At 37.9% G+C, this 20,269-nt stretch overlaps 1 protein-coding gene across 4 annotated transcripts in view; it reads right to left on the minus strand.

The window, feature by feature from the left end:
• HEATR1 (HEAT repeat containing 1) overlaps positions 1 to 20,269 on the minus strand; it is a 54,420-nt gene that overhangs the window by 21,313 nt on the left and 12,838 nt on the right. For all 4 annotated transcript variants that reach the window (XM_073338175.2, XM_073338178.1, XM_073338176.1 and 1 more), the window contains 17 exons: positions 19,788 to 19,898; positions 17,467 to 17,584; positions 16,184 to 16,291; positions 15,690 to 15,785; positions 14,565 to 14,653; positions 14,029 to 14,240; positions 13,230 to 13,351; positions 12,344 to 12,541; positions 11,788 to 11,971; positions 11,096 to 11,244; positions 9,159 to 9,351; positions 8,395 to 8,567; positions 7,051 to 7,218; positions 5,466 to 5,708; positions 4,680 to 4,811; positions 4,041 to 4,147; positions 836 to 979 (listed from right to left, as the gene is read on the minus strand). In XM_073338175.2, the coding sequence (XP_073194276.1) occupies positions 836 to 979; positions 4,041 to 4,147; positions 4,680 to 4,811; positions 5,466 to 5,708; positions 7,051 to 7,218; positions 8,395 to 8,567; positions 9,159 to 9,351; positions 11,096 to 11,244; positions 11,788 to 11,971; positions 12,344 to 12,541; positions 13,230 to 13,351; positions 14,029 to 14,240; positions 14,565 to 14,653; positions 15,690 to 15,785; positions 16,184 to 16,291; positions 17,467 to 17,584; positions 19,788 to 19,898 (2,547 nt within the window). The remainder of the gene's footprint in view (positions 1 to 835; positions 980 to 4,040; positions 4,148 to 4,679; positions 4,812 to 5,465; positions 5,709 to 7,050; positions 7,219 to 8,394; positions 8,568 to 9,158; positions 9,352 to 11,095; positions 11,245 to 11,787; positions 11,972 to 12,343; positions 12,542 to 13,229; positions 13,352 to 14,028; positions 14,241 to 14,564; positions 14,654 to 15,689; positions 15,786 to 16,183; positions 16,292 to 17,466; positions 17,585 to 19,787; positions 19,899 to 20,269) is intronic.

Consider the following 20,269-nt stretch of genomic DNA (forward strand, 5'->3'; position numbering starts at 1 on the left):
AACTACGAACAATTTGTACTTTTTCTTCATTACAGGCCCCTCAGAAAATAATCACTGTGCACTGAAATGTCATTTGAACACTTAATGTCACTGAAAGGAAAAGCTCACTGAATCACCCACTTTCCTTTGAAATATCCATCTTCCCTTGACTGTAAAAGGTAAATTTGAAGGTTTGAAAACTAATCACCAAATCTGTTAAAAATTTAAGTTACAAAATAAAGGGAAATTTAGGGATTTAATTTTTACAGATTAGGTCCCAAGACAGGAAGGCAGACAGGCAATTCAGCAAGGCTCTACCTGCCAAGATGTTTGAGTAACATCTGGCTTTGAGTACTTCTTTGGGAGAGGTATATGTAAAAACCAGTAAACATCCGGAAATGGGGCAAGAGAGGAATAGCTATAATTTCATTAGGCTGCTTTAAAAAGGGCAATATTACTACTTTCTGTAAATCATCCTTCAGCAGCCCTGAATTAGGAACCACAAGGTCAGTCTGCCACCACAACCACCAGTGGAGATCTGCATGACCATTCAGAAAATCGGGGTTTAGGGAAACCGTAGCACTCCCAACCCCCTTAATACAGAAATAAAGCACATGTCTGACAAGCTGTGTGTGTTGTACCACTCTCAAAGACCCACAGTACAGTATACAATAATGACAGCAGCCCTGTGTCCTGCTCTCCTGACTAAAGGAGTTAAAACAAAGGGTGCACTGATACGTTGCTGCCACAATGTTTAGGTATTAGCCCACACTCTAATGTTTTACATCCCCTATTAGTGAGGAGAGAACAGGTAATGACTGATGTTTCTTACTAATTTTTAATTAAGTGTCATTACCTGGCCAGCAGATTAAAAAGTACAGGTACTAGCACCTGAGGACGCTTGATCTTCTTCTTGTGCTGCAGTAATTCCAGAATGAGTGTAACTCTCTGCCAGTTCACACTGCTGATTTCCGGTACTGATTCCAGAACTTGGGGTTTTCTAAAAAGATTACAACTCAAGAAAATTAAGATATATTCATTCAAAGAAAATGAACTGAGCACAGCTCACTGTTAGAAAAGAAACCACCACCACTTGGGTAGAGATTGCAAAGGTTTTGCATGGCCTTTCAAACAAAAATAGAACCTCAGGATTTATCAAAAGAAAAAACAGACCCAATTGTAAAAAAAGAAAAAAAGTAAAATTACAGCATGCCTACTACACAGACACACCCCCAAAACACAACTCTATATTCCAAGATGGGTTCCTGCAACTGAAATTATTTTTCTGTTATTAGTCAGTTGTCTCAATGCTGACCCGCTGGGCATCCAGCTAATGGACAATAGTCTCATTTTAACTTCTGGGTGGCTAGGCACTGACTGAACTTGGTCCACCTGACCAAGAAGGGGCACGGCATCTTCATGCACTGACTCCAACTAGTAAGGAAGGCTTTAGAACAGGTTCAAAGGGGGTAGGTGACAAAAGCCCACAGATGAGATATAAGAAGGTAACTTCAGCAGAGGATTAGATATTTGAGAGCTGGGGAAGGACATGGACAATTACAGCAGGGTCATAGAAGCGACAAGAGGAAAATCAGTGGGAGAATCTGCTCAACATTTTAGATGTCTATTCACAAATGCAAAGAGTATGGGGAACAAACAGGAAGAACTGGAAACATTTGTGCACAAGCTAAACTATAACTTAATTGGCATCATTAACTTAACATTGGGATAAGTCTCATGACTGGAATATTGGTACAGAGAGGTGTAGCCTGTTCAGGAAGGACAGGCAGGGTAAAAAGGGAGGTATTGCATAATACATCAAGAATATATACAATTGTTCTAAGGTCCAGAAGGAGGTGGGATGCAGACCAGTTGAAAGTCTCTGGGTAAAGATAAAAGAGGTTAAAAAAATAGGAGTGACACCATGGTAGGGGTCTACTATAGACCACAAATCTGGAGAAGGTGGGGATGAGTCACTTCTAGAGTGTCCAAAACAGAAGATCTGGTAATAATGGGGCACTTTACTCAGACATTTCTTGGAAAAGTAATATGGCAAAACACAAAATTTCTAATTAAGTTCTTGGAATGTACTGGGGACAACTTTTTGTTCCAGAAAGTGGAAGCAGTAACCATAGACTTGCTTCTGATGAACAGAGAAGAACTGGTAGCAAATCTGAAGATGGCAGCCAATTCGGGAGAAAGTCTTCATGAAATCCCATGATTTCATGATTCCAAGGAAAGAAAGGAGAGAGAGCAATAAAATAAAAAGACAAGGGACTTCAAAACAGAAGACTTAAACAAATTCAGAACTGGCAGATAAGGTCCCTTGGGAAGAAAATCTAAGGGAAAAGGAAATCTAAGGGAAAATCTAAGAGTTCAGGAGAGCTGGCAGCTTCCTCAAGGAGACAATATTAAAGACAACAACTGCCAACTACCCAATGCGAAGAAAGGATAGGAAGAATAGTAAGAGGCCAATATGTCTCTATCAACCATTCTTTAATGACCTGAAAATCAAAGAGGAATCCTACAAAAAAGTGGAAACATGGACAAAAATGGAAAGGAAGAGGACAAAGAATAGAACAAGCAAGTAGGTACAAAATCAGAAAGGTTAAGGTGCAAAGTGAGAGTTACACCTAGCAAAGGACATCGAAGGCAATAAGAGGATCTTTAAAACATTACAAATAAGAGAGAAATGAAGAAAAGTGTAGGTCTTCTACTTGGAAGGGAAGGAGAGCTAATAACAGCTGACATCAAGAAAGCTGAGGTGTTCAGTGCCTATTTTCCTTCAGTCTTCACTAAAGTTTAAGGGTAACCAGATACTCAACACAATTAATATTAACAAGGGGGAAGGAACATAAGCCAAAATAGGGAAAGAATATTTAGATAAATTAGATGTATTCAATTTGACAGGGCCAGATGAAATTCATCCCAGGGTACTTTAGGAACTACATGACGCAATTTCAGAACTATTATCTTTAAAAAATCTTGGGGGACAGATGAGGTCCCAGAAGACTGGAGAGATGCAAACACAGTACCTATCTTTAAAAAGGGGAACAAAGAGGACCCAGCGGAATTATAGACCTGTCGGCCCAACTTAGATACCTGGAAAGATACTAGAACAAATTATTAAAAGACTGAGGGGGGGCTCGATAACAGTCTTCAAACATGTTAAGGGCTGTTATAAAGAGGATAGTGATCAACTGTTCTCCATGTACACTTAAGGCAGGACATGTAGTAATGGACAATCTGCAGTAAGGGAGATTTAAGTTAGCTATTAGGAAAAACATTCCAACTATAAGGGTAATTAAGCTCTGGAATAGGTTTTTAAGGGAGGTTGTAGAATCCCCGTCATTGGAGGTTTTTAACACCACTTTAGACAAACACTGGTCATTGATGGTCTAGGTTTACGTGGTCATGCCACAGCACAGGAGGCTGGAACTGACTTCTTGAGGTCCCTTCCAGCATACATTTCTATAAGTTGTCCTCTGACAAACACAATCTAAGAAGTAATTTAATGAGCAAGACCCTCTGTAAATCAAGTGGATGAAGTGGTTGCATACAGAGGAAGAGATAGAAAGAGAAGGACTGACTAACTGAATGAAGGTTCTCTCTCCAGAATTTACTTAGTGAGGTTATAAAAATAATATGACTGAAGCTTTTACTAAAAATAAAATAAAATAAAAATAATTGCTTTTTAGTTGAATGGCAAGATTTTGTCAATATCCATTAAAAACTCACCCATGCATTTTCTTTACATATATGTTAATAGTAAAGACACACAAAAATAAGCTCAGGCCTGACAGTGCACAGCAAGTTCAATATATGATTTTAAGGTTGTTGGGTAGGGATAGCGGTCTTCTGTATCAAGCACTCTATCAGCTGTTTTAAATAATATGGGGAGGCTTTAAACTCTGAAGTCCTTGGGATTTTTTTCTTCTTTACCGATGTAGTCAGAGAAGTTCCTATGCCTTCTATATATTTTACGACATTCTCTCAACAAGTGGTGTTTTCTAAATGTATACAGACAAACGCTGTAGCTTCAACATCTCTATGCCCATTACCTCTGCTGCTGTATTTTCTGTCTCCTAGTTTGCTGAACGGTAGCCAGAGCTTTGGCTTTCTCAGGAGGTTCTAGCTCTACACTAATCTGCTCAGCATCAACTGAAATCTAGAGCAAAAAATAAAATAAATTAAGTACATATGAGCAACAAACATCTATCCACCCACCCAAGTATTTATCTGGCCTTGGTCATCATAATAGCTATGAAAGCCTGTCCTAACTGCATTTCTTATGTCAATCAGAATGCAAGAAGAGTTTTCATCTATGTATTAAACAAACAAATTACTATTAAAGCAACAGTTACTCTCAATATATTTGGAGTAACACTTTTTGATTCTAGACAAATTACTTTTTCATACAGAAAATAAAAATGAAGCAGAGTGGACTGTTCCTCCTTCCTCTGAAGTTCATTATTACAACATAATGAATTCATACAGATGTGATACTTACCTTTTAGGAATACTATTTTAATGCATCTTTAATGCATATTAAATTATATTTTAATGTGGTTTGTATGGCTTCTGATGACTATCATGTTAAGAATTTCATAAGCAATAAATATAATTATTGATTGCAATTTAACCTCAAATATCTTAACAATTCTGACTAGATTCCCAAGTCCCAACAGTCTGCAACTTACCCCTTTAAAAACACTGCTAATTGCCTGGGCACAAAGTGGGTTTTTGCAATTTAACAATAAATCAAACAGAACTCTCAGTAGCTTCTGTTGCACCTTCCCATCTGGCACTGCAGCAAAGAATGGTTTAGTGATCTGCAAGGTTAAAAAAATATATATATATACGAAGCCAAAAACAGATATACTTTTTAATGGCAAAATGTGAAACGTGGGAAAATATAATTATTTTTATATCTGTATATATAATGATTTACATATACACACACAGACACGCCAGTCACATTTATGTACACATTGTCCCACTTTTGTGACTGTAATACAATATTTGAAACAAACAGTTGATTTCTATTCCAAGCAAAGTTATTTCTTACTTATCTTATTACTACTACTTGACATTATATCTTTTCTTTTTGTCTCTTGAAAAACAAAAATTTGAGGTAAAGCTCCTGCAGTAGCTGGTGAAAAGTAAAGAAAATGGAGCAGCAGCAGCCGCCGCCACAAGCAACCCTGGATACTTATCTTATTCAAAACAAAAAAATAAAAGGGAAAAAACACTTTTACCTTTCAACATTTTAAAGACAAAGAGCTTTGAGGTATCTGTTTTGAAAACACTTCAAAAGAGCTACCTGGATCTGGGAAGCTGGTACGTAAAATAGTTTCATTCAGAATTTAGGGCCTTCTAACTTTGAAAGAGTCTGTTTAAATTCACTCATCAACACTCACATCTGCTATTTGAATTTAAAAAAAAAAAAAAAAAAAAAATGAAAAAATTTGTTCAGAAATACCTACCTGCCCAAGTGCCGTGATCTGGAAAGTTGGAATTCCTTTGTAAAGCTCCTTTGCAATGTGCAGACTTCTGATGAACAAATCCAGACTCTGCTGATCCTTACATAAGAGGGCAGCTGAATGTTCACTGTATTTCCCAAGGATGAGATACAGAAGAACAACTTCATCTTTCAACACTGTCTCGGGTTCCTTTAGCACTTTCTCCAGTAATCTATCTACTGCAGGCAACAGGTGAGACAGTATCATCTACAAGTGAAGAACATTTGTAAGAGGGTGTTTTTTTAAATCACCTGTTGCTTTAACAAACTTTCAGAAGAGCAGTTTCATTTTTAGTGCAATATCAATCACTGACATCACACTGTGTGTTACTTTTTATTATACTTACATGTCAGGGCATGTCCTTACCTCTAGGATGCGCCTTCCAATGTGAACGTGGCATTGCAGGGGACTTTGCCCATTAATACCCCTCCAGTAACGGGGGAGGAAGAGAAGGAAGGGTGGTAAAGACAGCTGGGGGACGGGGCTGTTAAGAGGGTTATAGATTGCTGTGATAAGCCATATATCCAGTATCTCTATTCAGTCCATGATTTTTAGTGTCTAGCAAAGTTATGAATTAGTTATGCTAGACGTTAAAAATCTTGGACTAAACAGAAAGACTGGATTTATACAGTGTTGTTGTAGCTGTGTTGATCCAAGGATATTAAAAAGAGACAAGGTGGGTGAGGTAATATCTTTTATTGGTCCAACTTCTGTTGGTGAAAGAGAGAAGTTTCTGAGCTTACACAGAGCTCTTCTTCTTCCAGACCTGAAGAGCTCTGCGTATACTCAAAGTAAAAGATTTAGCTCACCCACCCTGTCTCTCTAATACTCTGGGAGTGACATGGATACAACACCACTGCATAAAATCTATGCTCGGTTTTTCAGAATATTTATGATTACTACAGCTCCTACAAACCCTAAGTTTCTGGCAACAATGGCAATCATCCAGTATGCCATTCACAATCCTTTTAAATAGGATAGCCTGTTATAATGTATTAAAACTCACACGGACATCTATCACCATCCCTTGTTTTAATGCAGTGAACTAATGCATTCGGAAGCAGTACAAAGCAAGGAATTCCAAATTCACTGCTTAAAAGGGAGTTAAATAGACACAAAATAAATTTAATTTTAAAATACTGAACATGCACAGAGCATTTGTTACTGCAGTTCTCAGTGAAATCTTTCTAGAAAAATGTTCTTGAGACCTTGTTCCAGAGCCAGGAGGACTTTAAATTTGCCTAAGGACTCTGGTGCAGTGGTCCTACAATAGAAAAAGTGCATGCCGGAGCATGGAAATGTTTGTGATAATCTTTGAGTTATATTTTGCAGATGTGTCACATTTGCATACCATCTTAAAGTATCATCCAAATGTCTGCCAAAAATACTAGAACATAAAGTCAGCAGTTACTCAAAGTTACCGTTGCTAAATAAAGCTGCATCTTTTGAGTTCTACATTTCAAGATACTTCCATCATTTAAACAAAAAGCCCAACAAATCTTACATCCTATCCATAAAATAAATTTAAAACCAGAAAGCCCACACGCACCTCACCATTGACCTGCTGAAGAATCTTCATCAAGCTTCTTGCAACATATGATGGACAACCAGGGTCTTGTACACAATCAAGTATGTGTTCCAAAGCTTCTAACAGCTTCTTCTGCTGAGATTTCTGTTTACTTTCTGTCTGCAGTTCCTCAAACAAGCTTCCCAAACTCTAGTTGATAAAAAAAAAAAAAAAAAAAGTGAAAAACAAGTCCTTCCAACAGAAGTTAAGGGCCCCAGAAAGCTGAAACATTTTAAAGTGAATGCAATGTGAGGCAGATGTGAGTAAATTTAATATATTATTCATTTTTAAGTCCTTCTTAAGTTTATTTCTGACTGAAAGAGAAAAATCAAACTCTCTTACATGACAGATGTATGAACACTCCACGTTCAAATAATGTGTACTGTACAGATACAAGCTTTTATGAATCTATTGCTCTATACAAAATCTGGCTGGTTCACAGGACATTAGCAAAACAGCCCATTCACTGCTTGAAAGAATAATGTGAACTCAGTGTGTGTTTTAAAATTGTTGGGATTGCCTTTCTCTGCAATCCTTCTCATCCAGGGGGCTAACTGTGGGAAGAGGCTTCAAATGTCTACTCTTCCCTTTACAAGCTTTCTCTAGGGGAAAACAGACAAGTTCCTGGGCCTTTTTCCTCCAAGCAAGCGCAACTTTTGGAGAAGAGGGTTGGTGGCTTGTGGCCTCTTTTTCCACCCCAATGGCCCAGCAGAAATTGCCTTGGATTCCAGGGGAAAAATGACACAGGGTGAGAACCACCAAATTTTTCAATAAATGCTAGCTTTCTCACCAACAGCCTTGCCGCCCTGCCTTCCACATCTAGTTTTATTAGTAATTATTGTCCAAGAAAATGTGGCTATTTATTCAACAGAGGATCTCTTAAAAAAAAAATCAATCTTAAAAGTCAGTATGTTTTGAAATACAAATTATCTGCAAATTATATAATTTTGTTATAGACACACATGCTGATTTTCAAGTCGCATTTAATTTTTCACTATATGAACAGTGGTTTAAACATATTTATTCAGTCCTCAAGTATTTAAGTGAGCTCCACTGCAATTTCTTTTGCATTCTGGTTTTCCTGGCAAATATTTTGATAGTTCCTTCCCCAAAACCAGACTTTCCACTTTCTCAATGCCAATAATGGCTCTTCCCTTCACACTCAAGAAAGCAGAATGAGTGGTCTCCTAAACCAAATAGGGGTGGGAGAGAATAGACAAGCATCTTGTCTGTAACATGATCTCTACTAGCCAATAGAGAAGATGGAATTCCAAGTAGGTCCCTGAAAATTTATTTCATTCACATGCACTTCAACAAAAATCTTACCTGAGTCACATAAAGGGGATCAGTTAAGATCTCCTCCGCTTTTTGTACCAGATTATGAAGAATGGGATGAAATGGAGACTCCTTTATTCCAGTCAGGGAACGAAGACAATTAAGAGCAGCCCTTCGCACTTCACTCACGGGACTCCCCAAGTTAATCAGCAGAGATATTACCACTAAAAATGAAAATGGAAAAAATTTGTTAAAACTGAGCAGTTAGAATTCTTACATTATTATCTACAGCAATACCAACAGATTCCTTTATATTTAAAGGGTCTGCTCTTTTCCTTAAAAATCTTGAGGGATATACAGTAACTATTTTTAATATGAGCCATGTGGAAATCTGGCCATAAATTTCATCACCAAGATGCTTATATTATTGTTTAAAAATGAAGGACTTAAGTTTTACTACTAAAGCCTATGTAGCATCCTTTTCTTGTTTAAAATTTGTGTTACGCTCTACATAAAAACATGATGTGATTTCTCAGACACAAATTTCAAAAGCAGGTGGTGATTTGACAATTGCATGCACAAGTATTACATATGAAAACAACACTACAGCTCTGTTATAGTTTTGATTTGTCAAAGACAAAAACATTAGGAAATTCAAATGTATGGTTTCAACAAGAAATGTAGCACTCATAATGCAGACAGAAACAACATGACAAGAAAATGAATGTTTAACACTTTTTCTAGAGCACAGATATCACTTTTTATTAACATGTGACTAAGCCTTAGCAAGACAGAAGTATATGGTTTCCCTGTACCTGGGGAAGAGGCTGATACCAGCTGTTTTTTCTTTTGGGCAGCCTGTGATGTAAGCATTGCACACCCTATATACAAAGCTCGAGTCTGTAGCATCGCATTCACTGTGTAGTTTAGCTGATTTGAGAGGTTATAGTTATAGGTCCATAAAACTGAAAGGAATTTGAACAGATCCTCTGAATCTTCTAAATGTACCTTTAAAATAAAAAGTTAAATATATTTATTTGTTACCTCTTTGTCCTGTGTACCTTTACATTCTTTTATGCAAAGTACTTTCTCTCTTATGTTTTCTATTATAGCTTGAAAAGGTATTTACAGAAACACCCATTTCATTTAGATTGAGACTAAAAGTGTTGAGCATAATATAAAGCTAACATTAAGAATTTTTATTTCTTGTTTGAGGACTCTGTCCTTTTTTGGGCAGCTGTTAACCCCTTGCTGCATGCAGCATTCTTTATGCCATCCTGAGAGCTTTCTATAATTTTACTTCAACTGAAGTCTTTTTTTTTTTTTTTTTTAACTTTTTCTTTCAGAGACTATTGAAATCAATGTTATTTGACACAAGGATTTCTGAAGCTCTTGTACTTTTAATACAAACTGGAACCTTATCTTTTCAGTTTGATTTGTGGTTGTCATCTAATGATCTGTTCTAACTTATAATTATTATTAAATATGAGTATTGTGGTGCCCAAGGCCCCAATTTGGTTTGAGGCCCCACTGCGCTAAGTGGTGTACAAACACAGCCCCTACCTCAAACAGCTTTTTTGAGAGTAAAGTACTGAAAGACAATTTGGCACCATCCTCAGGGGCGCAACCAGAATTCTTCTAAGGAGGGAGACTAGGTTATGCGCTAAGTAGCAGAGGTCACTACAAAAGATGTATGTGGAGGTAGGTGGCCCTGGGAAATCTGAGTCCCAGTGGAAAAGGAGAGCTGGGCAGGGGGAAGCCCTGGTAGGGAGGAGAGGGGGAGCTGGGCGGACAATAGGGGCAGTGAGGAAATGGGGGAGGACAGGGGATCAGGCAGTGACCCCGCACAAAGCCTGTCCGATCCCCACCTCTCCACTACCTGTGCCTGGCTCCTGCTCCTTATGGGGGGCTCCACTGTTTGGGTGGGCCCATACCTAGTTCCACCCAGTCCTGTCTATAACGTCCTTGGCTCCTTCTCATTCCATGCAGACTGGCCACTGAGCACACCCTGGCTGGGCCTGGCACCTGCTGGCTCACAGGACACTCTGCAGCCAGGGAGGGATAGGGGCTGCCTGGCCCAGGAGATTGGCTCCCTGCAGCCAAGCTCTGGCACCCCACTCATACCCTGCAGCCAGGCCCCCAGGTCATTTTCCCCCCCGAACATACTACATGCATTCTTACCATGTTATATGGTAAACCAAACAGCTAACTAGATTTCATGGGTTATGTTATCAAGATATACAACTGGACATAGTTAAGCACAACTACTTTTCTCTATTTGAAGCAGATCTGCCTTGCAGTGTTAAACATTTCTCCATTCAGGCAATCATAATCGCTATAAAAACTGTCCATATAATGAAATCTTCTGTAAAAAGACCTTGAGACCAAATTTTAAACCATTATAGGATGTTTATTAAATGCTTTCTGCTGTATATCAATGAAGACTAGTGCACAAAAAGCTATGTTAAAATACCTGAATTGCACTATACAGTATTTAGTCTTAGATTATATTTAGAAATCGTAATGGACTTCAGGCAACCCACAACCAAACCTTTTACAGAAATACATTGCTTAGTGCTTAAACAGTCTTCCATTCTCACTCAGATGTTACCATGAAGCAAATAAATATTTAAGCAGGATCCCTTGGAATTGTTCTCAGCTTTCTTTAAATTTTATGTAGCGATTCAAAACAAGTTAATGAAGAAATAATTCAGAATATTCACTAAGAACAAAAAAACACACACAAAAATACCTTGAACAAAAGACTCAGCAGTGCTCTGAACTGAAGAGCATCAGCTCCCTCACTGGCTCCACTGACAATGACGTCAAACAGCCCCAACAACAGGTGTAAATACTCTCTGCTCTTTTCATTCAAACTTTCAGGATTCCACCAGATTTCATCTATGGCCATGAGCAGGGCGGAGAAAAACAAAAACCCCATTATTAGTTGTATAAAGTACCTTCAGGGTATGTCCACCCTGTGAAAAAGGACGTAAGGCATGGCCATGACCAGCCCAGGTCAGCTGACTCAGGCTTTCGGGGCAGTAAAATTGCAGTGTTAACGTTTGGGCTTAGGCTGGAGCCCGGGCTCCCAGAGCTTCCCCCTTTGCAGGGTCTCAAAGCCTGGGCTCCAGCTGAAAGCCCAATCATCTATCCTGCGATTTTATAGCTTTGCAACCCAATCCCGAGTCAGTAGCATAGCCATACCCCTGAAACAACTCCCCCAACAACTTTGCAGCTGAAGAATCTAAGAAATGTGGCCGTTTTCAAGTCTAGAGAAAGGAAATTTCTAGAAATCTGTTTAGTGTAACAAAATAGTATAAGAAAGCAAAGTCTGTGTTTTGGAGAACAACTTTTAATGGGGAAAAAATCCCATGGACCTAATTTTTTCTTCCTTACTTCACATGGTCTGTGAAGGTTCGCGGTTTGAGTTCTGAAGCTTACCTTTCATAAAGGATATGGGAGGCTTCAGGCCACTAACAAAGCTTTTCAAGAGAAGCATGAGCATGGCTGAATCTTCTACATCAACAGCCTGACCACAGTTGAGCTTTTCTATGTATTTATTCAACAACTCGACTGACACCAAGCCTCCAGGCACTGACTCAATAGGCCATTTTGCAGGAATCATCTGAGAATGAAAACATAACTTGAATGTACACCCACACAACCCGTCGACTCTGCCTGCACCTCTTGCGGCGCTGGAGTACAGGAGTCGACGGCAGAGCGCTCAGGGGTCCATTTATCGCATCTAGACTAGACACGATAGATCGATCCCCGCTGGACCGATCGCAGCCCGCCAATCCAGCGGGTAGTGAAGACATACCCTTAGAAGTCTTAATACCAGTCTTAAGAAAATGCTGACAAGTGTATTTTTTTTTTTAAAGGAACAGAGACAAGATTTTCTGTCCATCCCAACGTTGCTGATCTTGCTACTCTACTTATGAAAGAGACCTTACTCTCAACAAAAGGAGTATCATCTACAAAATTACTTAATTCTTACCTCTGCAGAATGACTGCCTTCGAGTTGTCTTATTTTTCCCTCCAGAAGACTGAAGATTCTGAGAGCCAATGACCAATAACTTTCTTCCATTTGTGAATTACAGCAGCACTGGACAAGCACAAAGCTGATTACGTGAGCAGTTACTTTCTGCCTCATGCTGTCAGATTCATTTTCAGCTACATGTATCAGACCTTCCACCTATTTAAAAAAAAACAAACAAACAAACCCCAAAAGCCACAACAGTGTAAGAGACGTCACAATATGCTCTTTTTATGTCCTTGCTCCAGCAATGTCACAGGCAGCAGAAGTTCTAAACTTTCCCACACTTCCTTATCAACTACCTTAATTATGACCTGATATTAACACCTCTATTGGTGCGAGGTCAGTTTCTATGGCCAATTCAGTCACTGGTCTCTCCTCCAACAAGGGTACCAATCAATACAGAAAATGCCATTGCAATAGGCAATGTGAACATTTGCCCATGGACATCTGTCTGTCCAAACTGGACAGAGACCTTCAAACTCATTACATATTTGTTCTCTGATTGGCAAATGTTTTGGGGGAAACAATGCCCATAAAATAGTTTTGCTATGGTTACACTAATAAGGCACCTAAATGTAGTATTCTGTGTGTCGTATACAAGGTTTTCCTTTTTATGAGAGAGTTAATGGGCATTAAATTTATTCTGATCATTACATTTGGTACTATGCCATAAATATATTGTATCAGCAGTTGGATAAAATGTACAGCAGTTGCTGTAAAATGTAACAAACAGCATATTTCACGGTCCCACGAATCTCATTCTGTCTGCTATAGCGATCATCTATAAGTACATACAGAAGTTTGGATTACCATTAAAAAGAATGTATTTTAATTGTGCACATACCATCTGTAACATTAAGGAAGGATCCCCTGAAGTTATGTTATCAGAAAACAGCAGGATCATCCTCTGGTTGGCCATACCAACCAAATCTGCAGACTTGATGGATTTTATCACTTTTTCAAAAGCTATTTCCATAAAACAGAAAAGGTGGATACATGAATCACAAGTGAAAACACTGATAGCTTGACAATATTTAAACACTTTAAGCAATTAATTTTCTTATCACCAGCATCCTTGCTTTTCTTTACTAAGCTCTCAAACTATTGAAGCTTTCCATGTGCATTGCCTCTTGACCTCCCTTGCTTAATCCCACTCCTCTGTTTGCATCAGAAGAGTTTATTCTAAGAACATGTTATTCTTTCAAAAATAAAAAAGATCCCACTACTCAACATGTCAGCCACCCCCGTTTCACTGTTTCCTCTATTGTTTAAAGTTCCTTTTAAACCTGAATTCAACTAGAATTTTGCATCATTAAAGTCCAGATGACTTGGCCTCAACATGGCAAATCAAAATCCCAAAAAAAGTCTCCTCAAATCAGTTACAATTATAGATGTTAAATGAAACAAAAGAAAAAAAATCCCACTTCAGATCAAAGTATTTCTTTAAATATGAGTAATAAATGAATAAATAAATCACAAGAGTTTAATGTATGAATACATAACCCACTTTCCAAAGCTTTTAGACACACATTAGGGGTTATAACTTCTTAGTGGTGGCCCAGCTCTCTACCACCTATATGAGTATCAAGTTCTAATGTCCAATACTTTTTCTTTACTCAAACCAATTGTTTTTAACAGCTTACCTTCTGGCCAGCCCTTCAACAAAGGATGTAGGGAGCAGAGGCCAGATTCTGATAGACAAACTGCCATTTTCCATTCTGCAGATTTTGAATTATTATTAGTGATTACCATAAATGGTAGCAACTGCATTACTATTTGATTTAATAGCTCTTCCCTCTCATTCAGAATCTCTTCTTTGAATAAAATGTTTACTGCTCCCTCAAGAACCTTATACCTAGAACGCAGGAAAAAAGAAAAAAAAAAACGCTGAAGGAGCACCACTTGATTACATCACCAATAACATTTCTCCAAATTATTTCTATTTCCTATTGATTCAAATTAGAGTTTGAATAGCAAGCCAGAGAGTAAAGGAAAGTCACAAAAAATATCAAGTAATTTCAAATCTCTCTCAATATAAAATTACCACTACTAAAGGAATCCAAAGTTAAGATATGACACACACCACCCACAACAACCACCTCACAACCCAAGCTCCATCCATTAATATTAAAAGCTTGGGGGGGAGAAAGGGGAAGACAAAAGAAACACAGGCACATACCACTTCCCGTTCTTTGAAAGATCAACTTTTTGAAATAGAGTCAACAGACTTGAAACAGTTATTTCTGGACTGATCTGTCCCTTGTAAATCTACAAACAAATCAACGGATGCAAAAATTAAATGACCAATATACAAGATATAAGATAATCTATGAAACTGTGATAGCAAGTGCATCACCAATCATATTAAGTAGAAAAATTAAACACTGATAAGTGAACTTATGTTGATCAGCTAGTATGTTTATTATAAGGAAAAAGAAAATTAAAGTAACTTCTAGCAAGCTCTGGTTTACTAGATCCATGAAGAATATGGTCTGAATGCACAGCTGGATGGAAAATGCATTGATTTTGAAACAACCAGAATGTTTCATAATGAAGTAAGTTTTTCCTCTATGTAGTATTTGTTAAATGCAAATAAAAAAAACCCAACACATGCTAACAAAAAGTTTTATTTCTGATCATTCATGCGTTCTGTTCATCTCTCTTTGTGGTCATTGGTATACCATTTCTTAAAATCAACCACTCTACAACTGTCACAAGGAAAAATCCTACCAGAAATACTAATAGATGTAATAATTAAAAATAGTTTATGTAATGATCTCTTCTCCCACAACATACAGTATTGCCTGATGTAGAAATAGTAGGCAGGACTTTAGTAAGTATGTCTCTAATCAACTGTGTTTAAAAAAAAAAAAAAAGAATGCATGCATGCTTATCCCTACCAAGACCAAAAAACTTTGATACAGATGTCTTTTCCTAACACCTAGAGCTTTTCTGGGAGGGGGCTGAAGGATCCTCTTATTTATTTGCATAAAATGGACAGAGTAGTTTATAGGATGAGCAGAACTCTGGATTAAAATATGTTCTAGTGACCAGATCAACACAGTACCCTGGGTTTAGTAGTCTCCAAGAAGAGAAAAAAAAAAATGTAAAGTAAGGAATAGTCTGCTAGCTTTTTGCTTCTTGGTCCTATTAAAAGGATAGAGCTACACACAAATTCTCGTCAATGCCAGTGGGGTCAGTGGAAGGGAAGGCACAATTAATATAAAGCATTAATTCCAGACCGCTTCTGAATATAGAGAAATAGCTAAAATCTCACTTGACCTATCAGGAAACATTGACTTACCTCCAAGGCACTGAGAGCAGTCATAACAACCTCCATGTTGTCATCCATAAGTCGTGCAAAAATGGCTTCTTCTATGAAGGACTTGTCAAAGCCCTCCTGAACAAAGAGGGAAAAGCAGTTAAGGAACATTAGTTTCCAAAGCCTTCTTGGCAGTATAACTTTCATGACATATGAACTCAAGTACAGGAGAATAAAAGCCTCAGTTAGGGAGATGCTAACTGCTAATACCAGTGGAAGAAAGAAACAGAAGTATCAGACTCCATTGTGGGACCACAAGCAGCTTCGTAAACTGGAATTAAACCCAGACTCTGGATGACAGGATCCAAGTTTAAAGAAACAACAACTGAACTGATTGAAAACAACATTAAGGATAATGTATTTGTCACATTTTAGTGTGATGTTTGTCTTGTCTTCAGTTAAAGTTTCTATAAAAAGACCCTCTGAAGATAACAGACATCATTTAACTTCTTTAAATGAGAGACAGAGGTACCAACCTTTGATGCTTCAATGATCTCCTTCAAATGCTGAACAGCCAAGACTCTGACGCGTGGCTGTGGATGATTCAGGCTAAGCACCAGAGAGGTATCCGAGTCTTCCAGAAACTGAAATGTACATTGCACAGTTGCTCAATGTATGTTGAAAATTAATCAATTAAACTTTGCGATTAATTGCGATTCAGATGCACCCGAAGAAGTGATTTTTTTTTACCCATGAAAGCTTACACCCAAATAAATCTGTTAGTCTTTAAGGTGCCACCGGACTCCTTGTTGTCCATGTGTGAACAAGCCCTAAATTCTCACTCTGCCAAGGTAAGGAAGCGCCCACACTGCATTTATCTAAGGGTTCTGAGAAAACTTGAATGACTGAACCCAGATAGAGGCAGCTAAGAAGGTAACTCGAATAGACCAGATGCCCGCAGCTTATCTCAGCAACCCTGAAGTTGCTTGAACACGGAGTCCTGTGTCCTAATTTTACATACCATGATTTCATCAATTGGCCACCCATTTATAGAATCTGCGCTATTTATGCAGCTATGTTTTTCTTGAATTGGCCTAAAGTGTCTGAAACACGGCTTTTAATGGCCCATAATCTTTACCAGTTTGCATGTTTGATTTGGAGGTAGCCAGCTTTGAATATGAAGAAATTTAGCTATAAAAGAATGTAAAAAAAAAACAAAAAAACCACACATTAATGTTTTCTTGACAAAAAAAGTGTGGAGTACAAATGATTTTGCTGTGCACTGTTATGTGATATGCCCAGGCTTTATTTCTCTTTGGAGACAGCATGCTAGGAAGCTTGGAGTCACTAAATTCCTCTAGTCACTGAATATCATCAGCCTTTGAAATGAGTAAAATGCAACACGATAACATTATGAAAAATGTCTTCACAACCTTCCTTGATTAGAATAATGGTCATCACTCCGCTGCCACCTTTTCTAATTTTGACAGTTCTGTCCAGCTTGCAAGACATTGACAATGTCCCAAAGTAACACTGGGGCACATGTGACCTTGTCACAACACAGCAGAAAATCATGACCAAAGCAGCACAATATAAGCTACTAGCCATTTATTCAAGTTGCTCTTTACATTTGGTAATTGTAGACATTATCACAGTTTTGATCAAGCACAATGGCACTTAAATCAGTCACAATGCAAGGAAAAAAAAAAAAAAAGAGAGAGAGAGACAAGAAACGACAGATACATTCCAGTATAATACTACTGGCTTCAAGGCAGCATACCAGAGTTGATTTAGGTCCAGAAATTGGGTCCTTACCTACCTGATATTTACTGCCACTCACTGAGAGAGAGATAAATTGGTGGAAAAGATCTTGCTCATTCTGATTTATAACATCTTTCAGATACTCTTCCAGTACCAAGTCTAACGCTTTAGGATATCTGCCAACAACCAAGAGAAACAGGTTCTGCACAGAGAATTACTATAGAAGTTATGCACCAATTACAACAGAAATACATGCAGAGGATACAGAATGTTGGAACACTTGTTTGAATCACAGAATCATAGGACTGATTCTATGGACCTCGAGAGATCATCTATTCCAGTCCCCTGCACTCAAGGCATGACTAAGTATTACCTAGACCATCCGTTTGCTTAACCTGCTTTTTAAAATCTCCAATGACGGAGATTCCACAAACTACCATGGCACTTCACTCCAGTGCTTAACTACCCTGACAGTTAGGAAACTTTTCCTAATGGCCAAACTAAACTGCCCTTGCTGCAATTTATGAGACAACTGCATCTTGTTCTACCCTCAGAGGATATGAACAATTTTTATCCCTCCTCCTTGTAGCAACCTTTTATGTACTTGAAAACTGTTATGTCGCTTCTCAGTCTTCTCCAGGATAGATATCAATAATTTCAAAAATAAAATAAAAATAAATAAATAAAATTGGATTTTTGGGATAAAATGCTTCTTGAAGAAAAAGCCTGTCTAAAGATAGTTTTAATTAAGATATCTTTGAGCTATAATGTATCTCAACATGGAATAGGGATTATAAATTCTAATTCTATAGTATGAGACAATATATTCATGTAATGTTTAAAAAGGTTTTGTAAATGAGTTCCAAAAGTTCACAGATTAAGGGACCCAATCTTATGGGGTTCCAGGGGCTTCTGTATAGATTATTTAGGTTAACCTTTCTATCTACCCAATGGGACTCAGTACTCAGTCTAGAAGATACCACCAGAGATGCTTAGTTTTGCAGTTCTCAAACTGTGGATTTGTGTCTCCAGAGATAACATACTTTATTAATAGCAAAAATGTTTGTAAATAAATACCTAGAAATGAGAAACAACAGACCTCAACCCTACTGTCCCTCTGCAAACTTGTGTACACAAAGTCAAACCCTTACTTCTCTCTGAAAGTGCAGAGATTCAAAAAGTTCAATGAACAGAAGACGGTTGGGGGCGGAATAGATCTGGACAAGGAGAAGAAGTCTGGAGAAAATGTGAGAAGGGAGGGACAGGCAATAGAAACAAAAGTGAAACTGTTTGAGCAGCATATTCCCGAAGTCTTGAGGTTTTTCTGAGTATAGCCTTCATTGATTTGAGATCTACAGTACCATTCTCTCACTAGAAGGGCAAACCTATAATGGCAGCAAGCCATAAAAGAAACCCAGTTTGGGAATATTTTAAATGAAGTTCCTCTACCTGTGGTTAAGACCGGCATGTGTGCAAAATGCAAACAGTACAACACAGAAATACAAGGCCTGGTGGCCCAAATAAAACAACATCATGAGAAGTGTTCCTTCTCAGGAGGAAGCTGCGTTGAAGATGATGAACAGAACATGTCTGAACATGCAGGATCTTCATGTTGGTGAACTTTTTTATTTCATACTCCTTTCTTAAGGACTACCTGTCTTCCTTCTGGACTATTCTTGAATTTTCATGTTTGAGCAAAAAAAATATAATTGTTACTCTATGGTACTATCATTTTAGATGCAGTTGGGATAAAAAATACACCATAATAATACCTTGAGTATTGCTCATTGCATTCACTGACAGTGCTAATTTCACCTTTAAAATAGCACTGTCAGTGAATGCAATGAGCAATACTCAAGGTATTATTATGGTAATAATAATTTTTTTTCCAAGAGACATCTAGGTAGCTGAAGTCCCCCATCACCACCATGTCCCGTGCTTTGGATGATTTTGTTAGTTGTTTAAAAAAAGCTTCATCCACTTACAAGTAATTCTTCAAAGGGTATTAATCTGATCGTGTTTTCATAAAGCTGGTCAAGAATATAAAGAACCACTAGTATAAATGATTAACAGAAAAGGCTCAGTATAACTTAAGAGTGCTGGGAGAGGCTAGCAGCTGAGGTGCTCAGATATTAAGGTGATGGGGAATGTACAAGGATAGATTTGGCTTTAATTACATGTACTGTAAAGACCAAAATTATGCTTACATAGATCACTCAGCATACCTAAGTGACAAGTATGAAGTCACAATTAGGATAAAGGTACCCTAGGTAAATGCCATATGAACACAAATTACTAACAGAAGAATATATTGATTCACAGTTGACTTACCATACTTTCATACTGCACAAAATGCATAGGAAATAAAAAGTAACTTACTTTCTTTCAAGAAGTCTGATGAGAGGAAGAAGTTGTTTATTGAGCACAGCCATTTTGGTGGAATCAGATTCATTCTCCACACCATAGGAAATAAACTCTTCAAGAAATTTACTAAAGTGACAAAAACACAAATAAAACAGACATGTAGACAAGACAACACTAATCGTCAGCATTATTAATTGAGACGAATAGAATAGTTTTTGTGATTCATAGCATATGTTATAAATACAGGTTTTCTTCTGAGTTTAAATTTCATCCCCGAAGTAAATTTCTCTTTGTAAGGCCCCAAGCCGACAAAGACTTATCCATGTATTTAACTCTGCTCAAAGGAGTCATCCCAGTGAAGTCAAACACCCAGAGTTCAAACACCAATATGTCTGCAGGATCAGGGCGCGTCAGGAACCCATGAAAGCTGGGAAGGTAACAGACATTCTGACACAATGCTAATTATGTTGTCACAAATTAAGTGCTATTGTAGCTGA

This window comes from Lepidochelys kempii, chromosome 3 (assembly GCF_965140285.1).
Source record: "Lepidochelys kempii isolate rLepKem1 chromosome 3, rLepKem1.hap1, whole genome shotgun sequence".
NCBI classification, from domain to species: Eukaryota; Metazoa; Chordata; order Testudines; family Cheloniidae; genus Lepidochelys; species Lepidochelys kempii.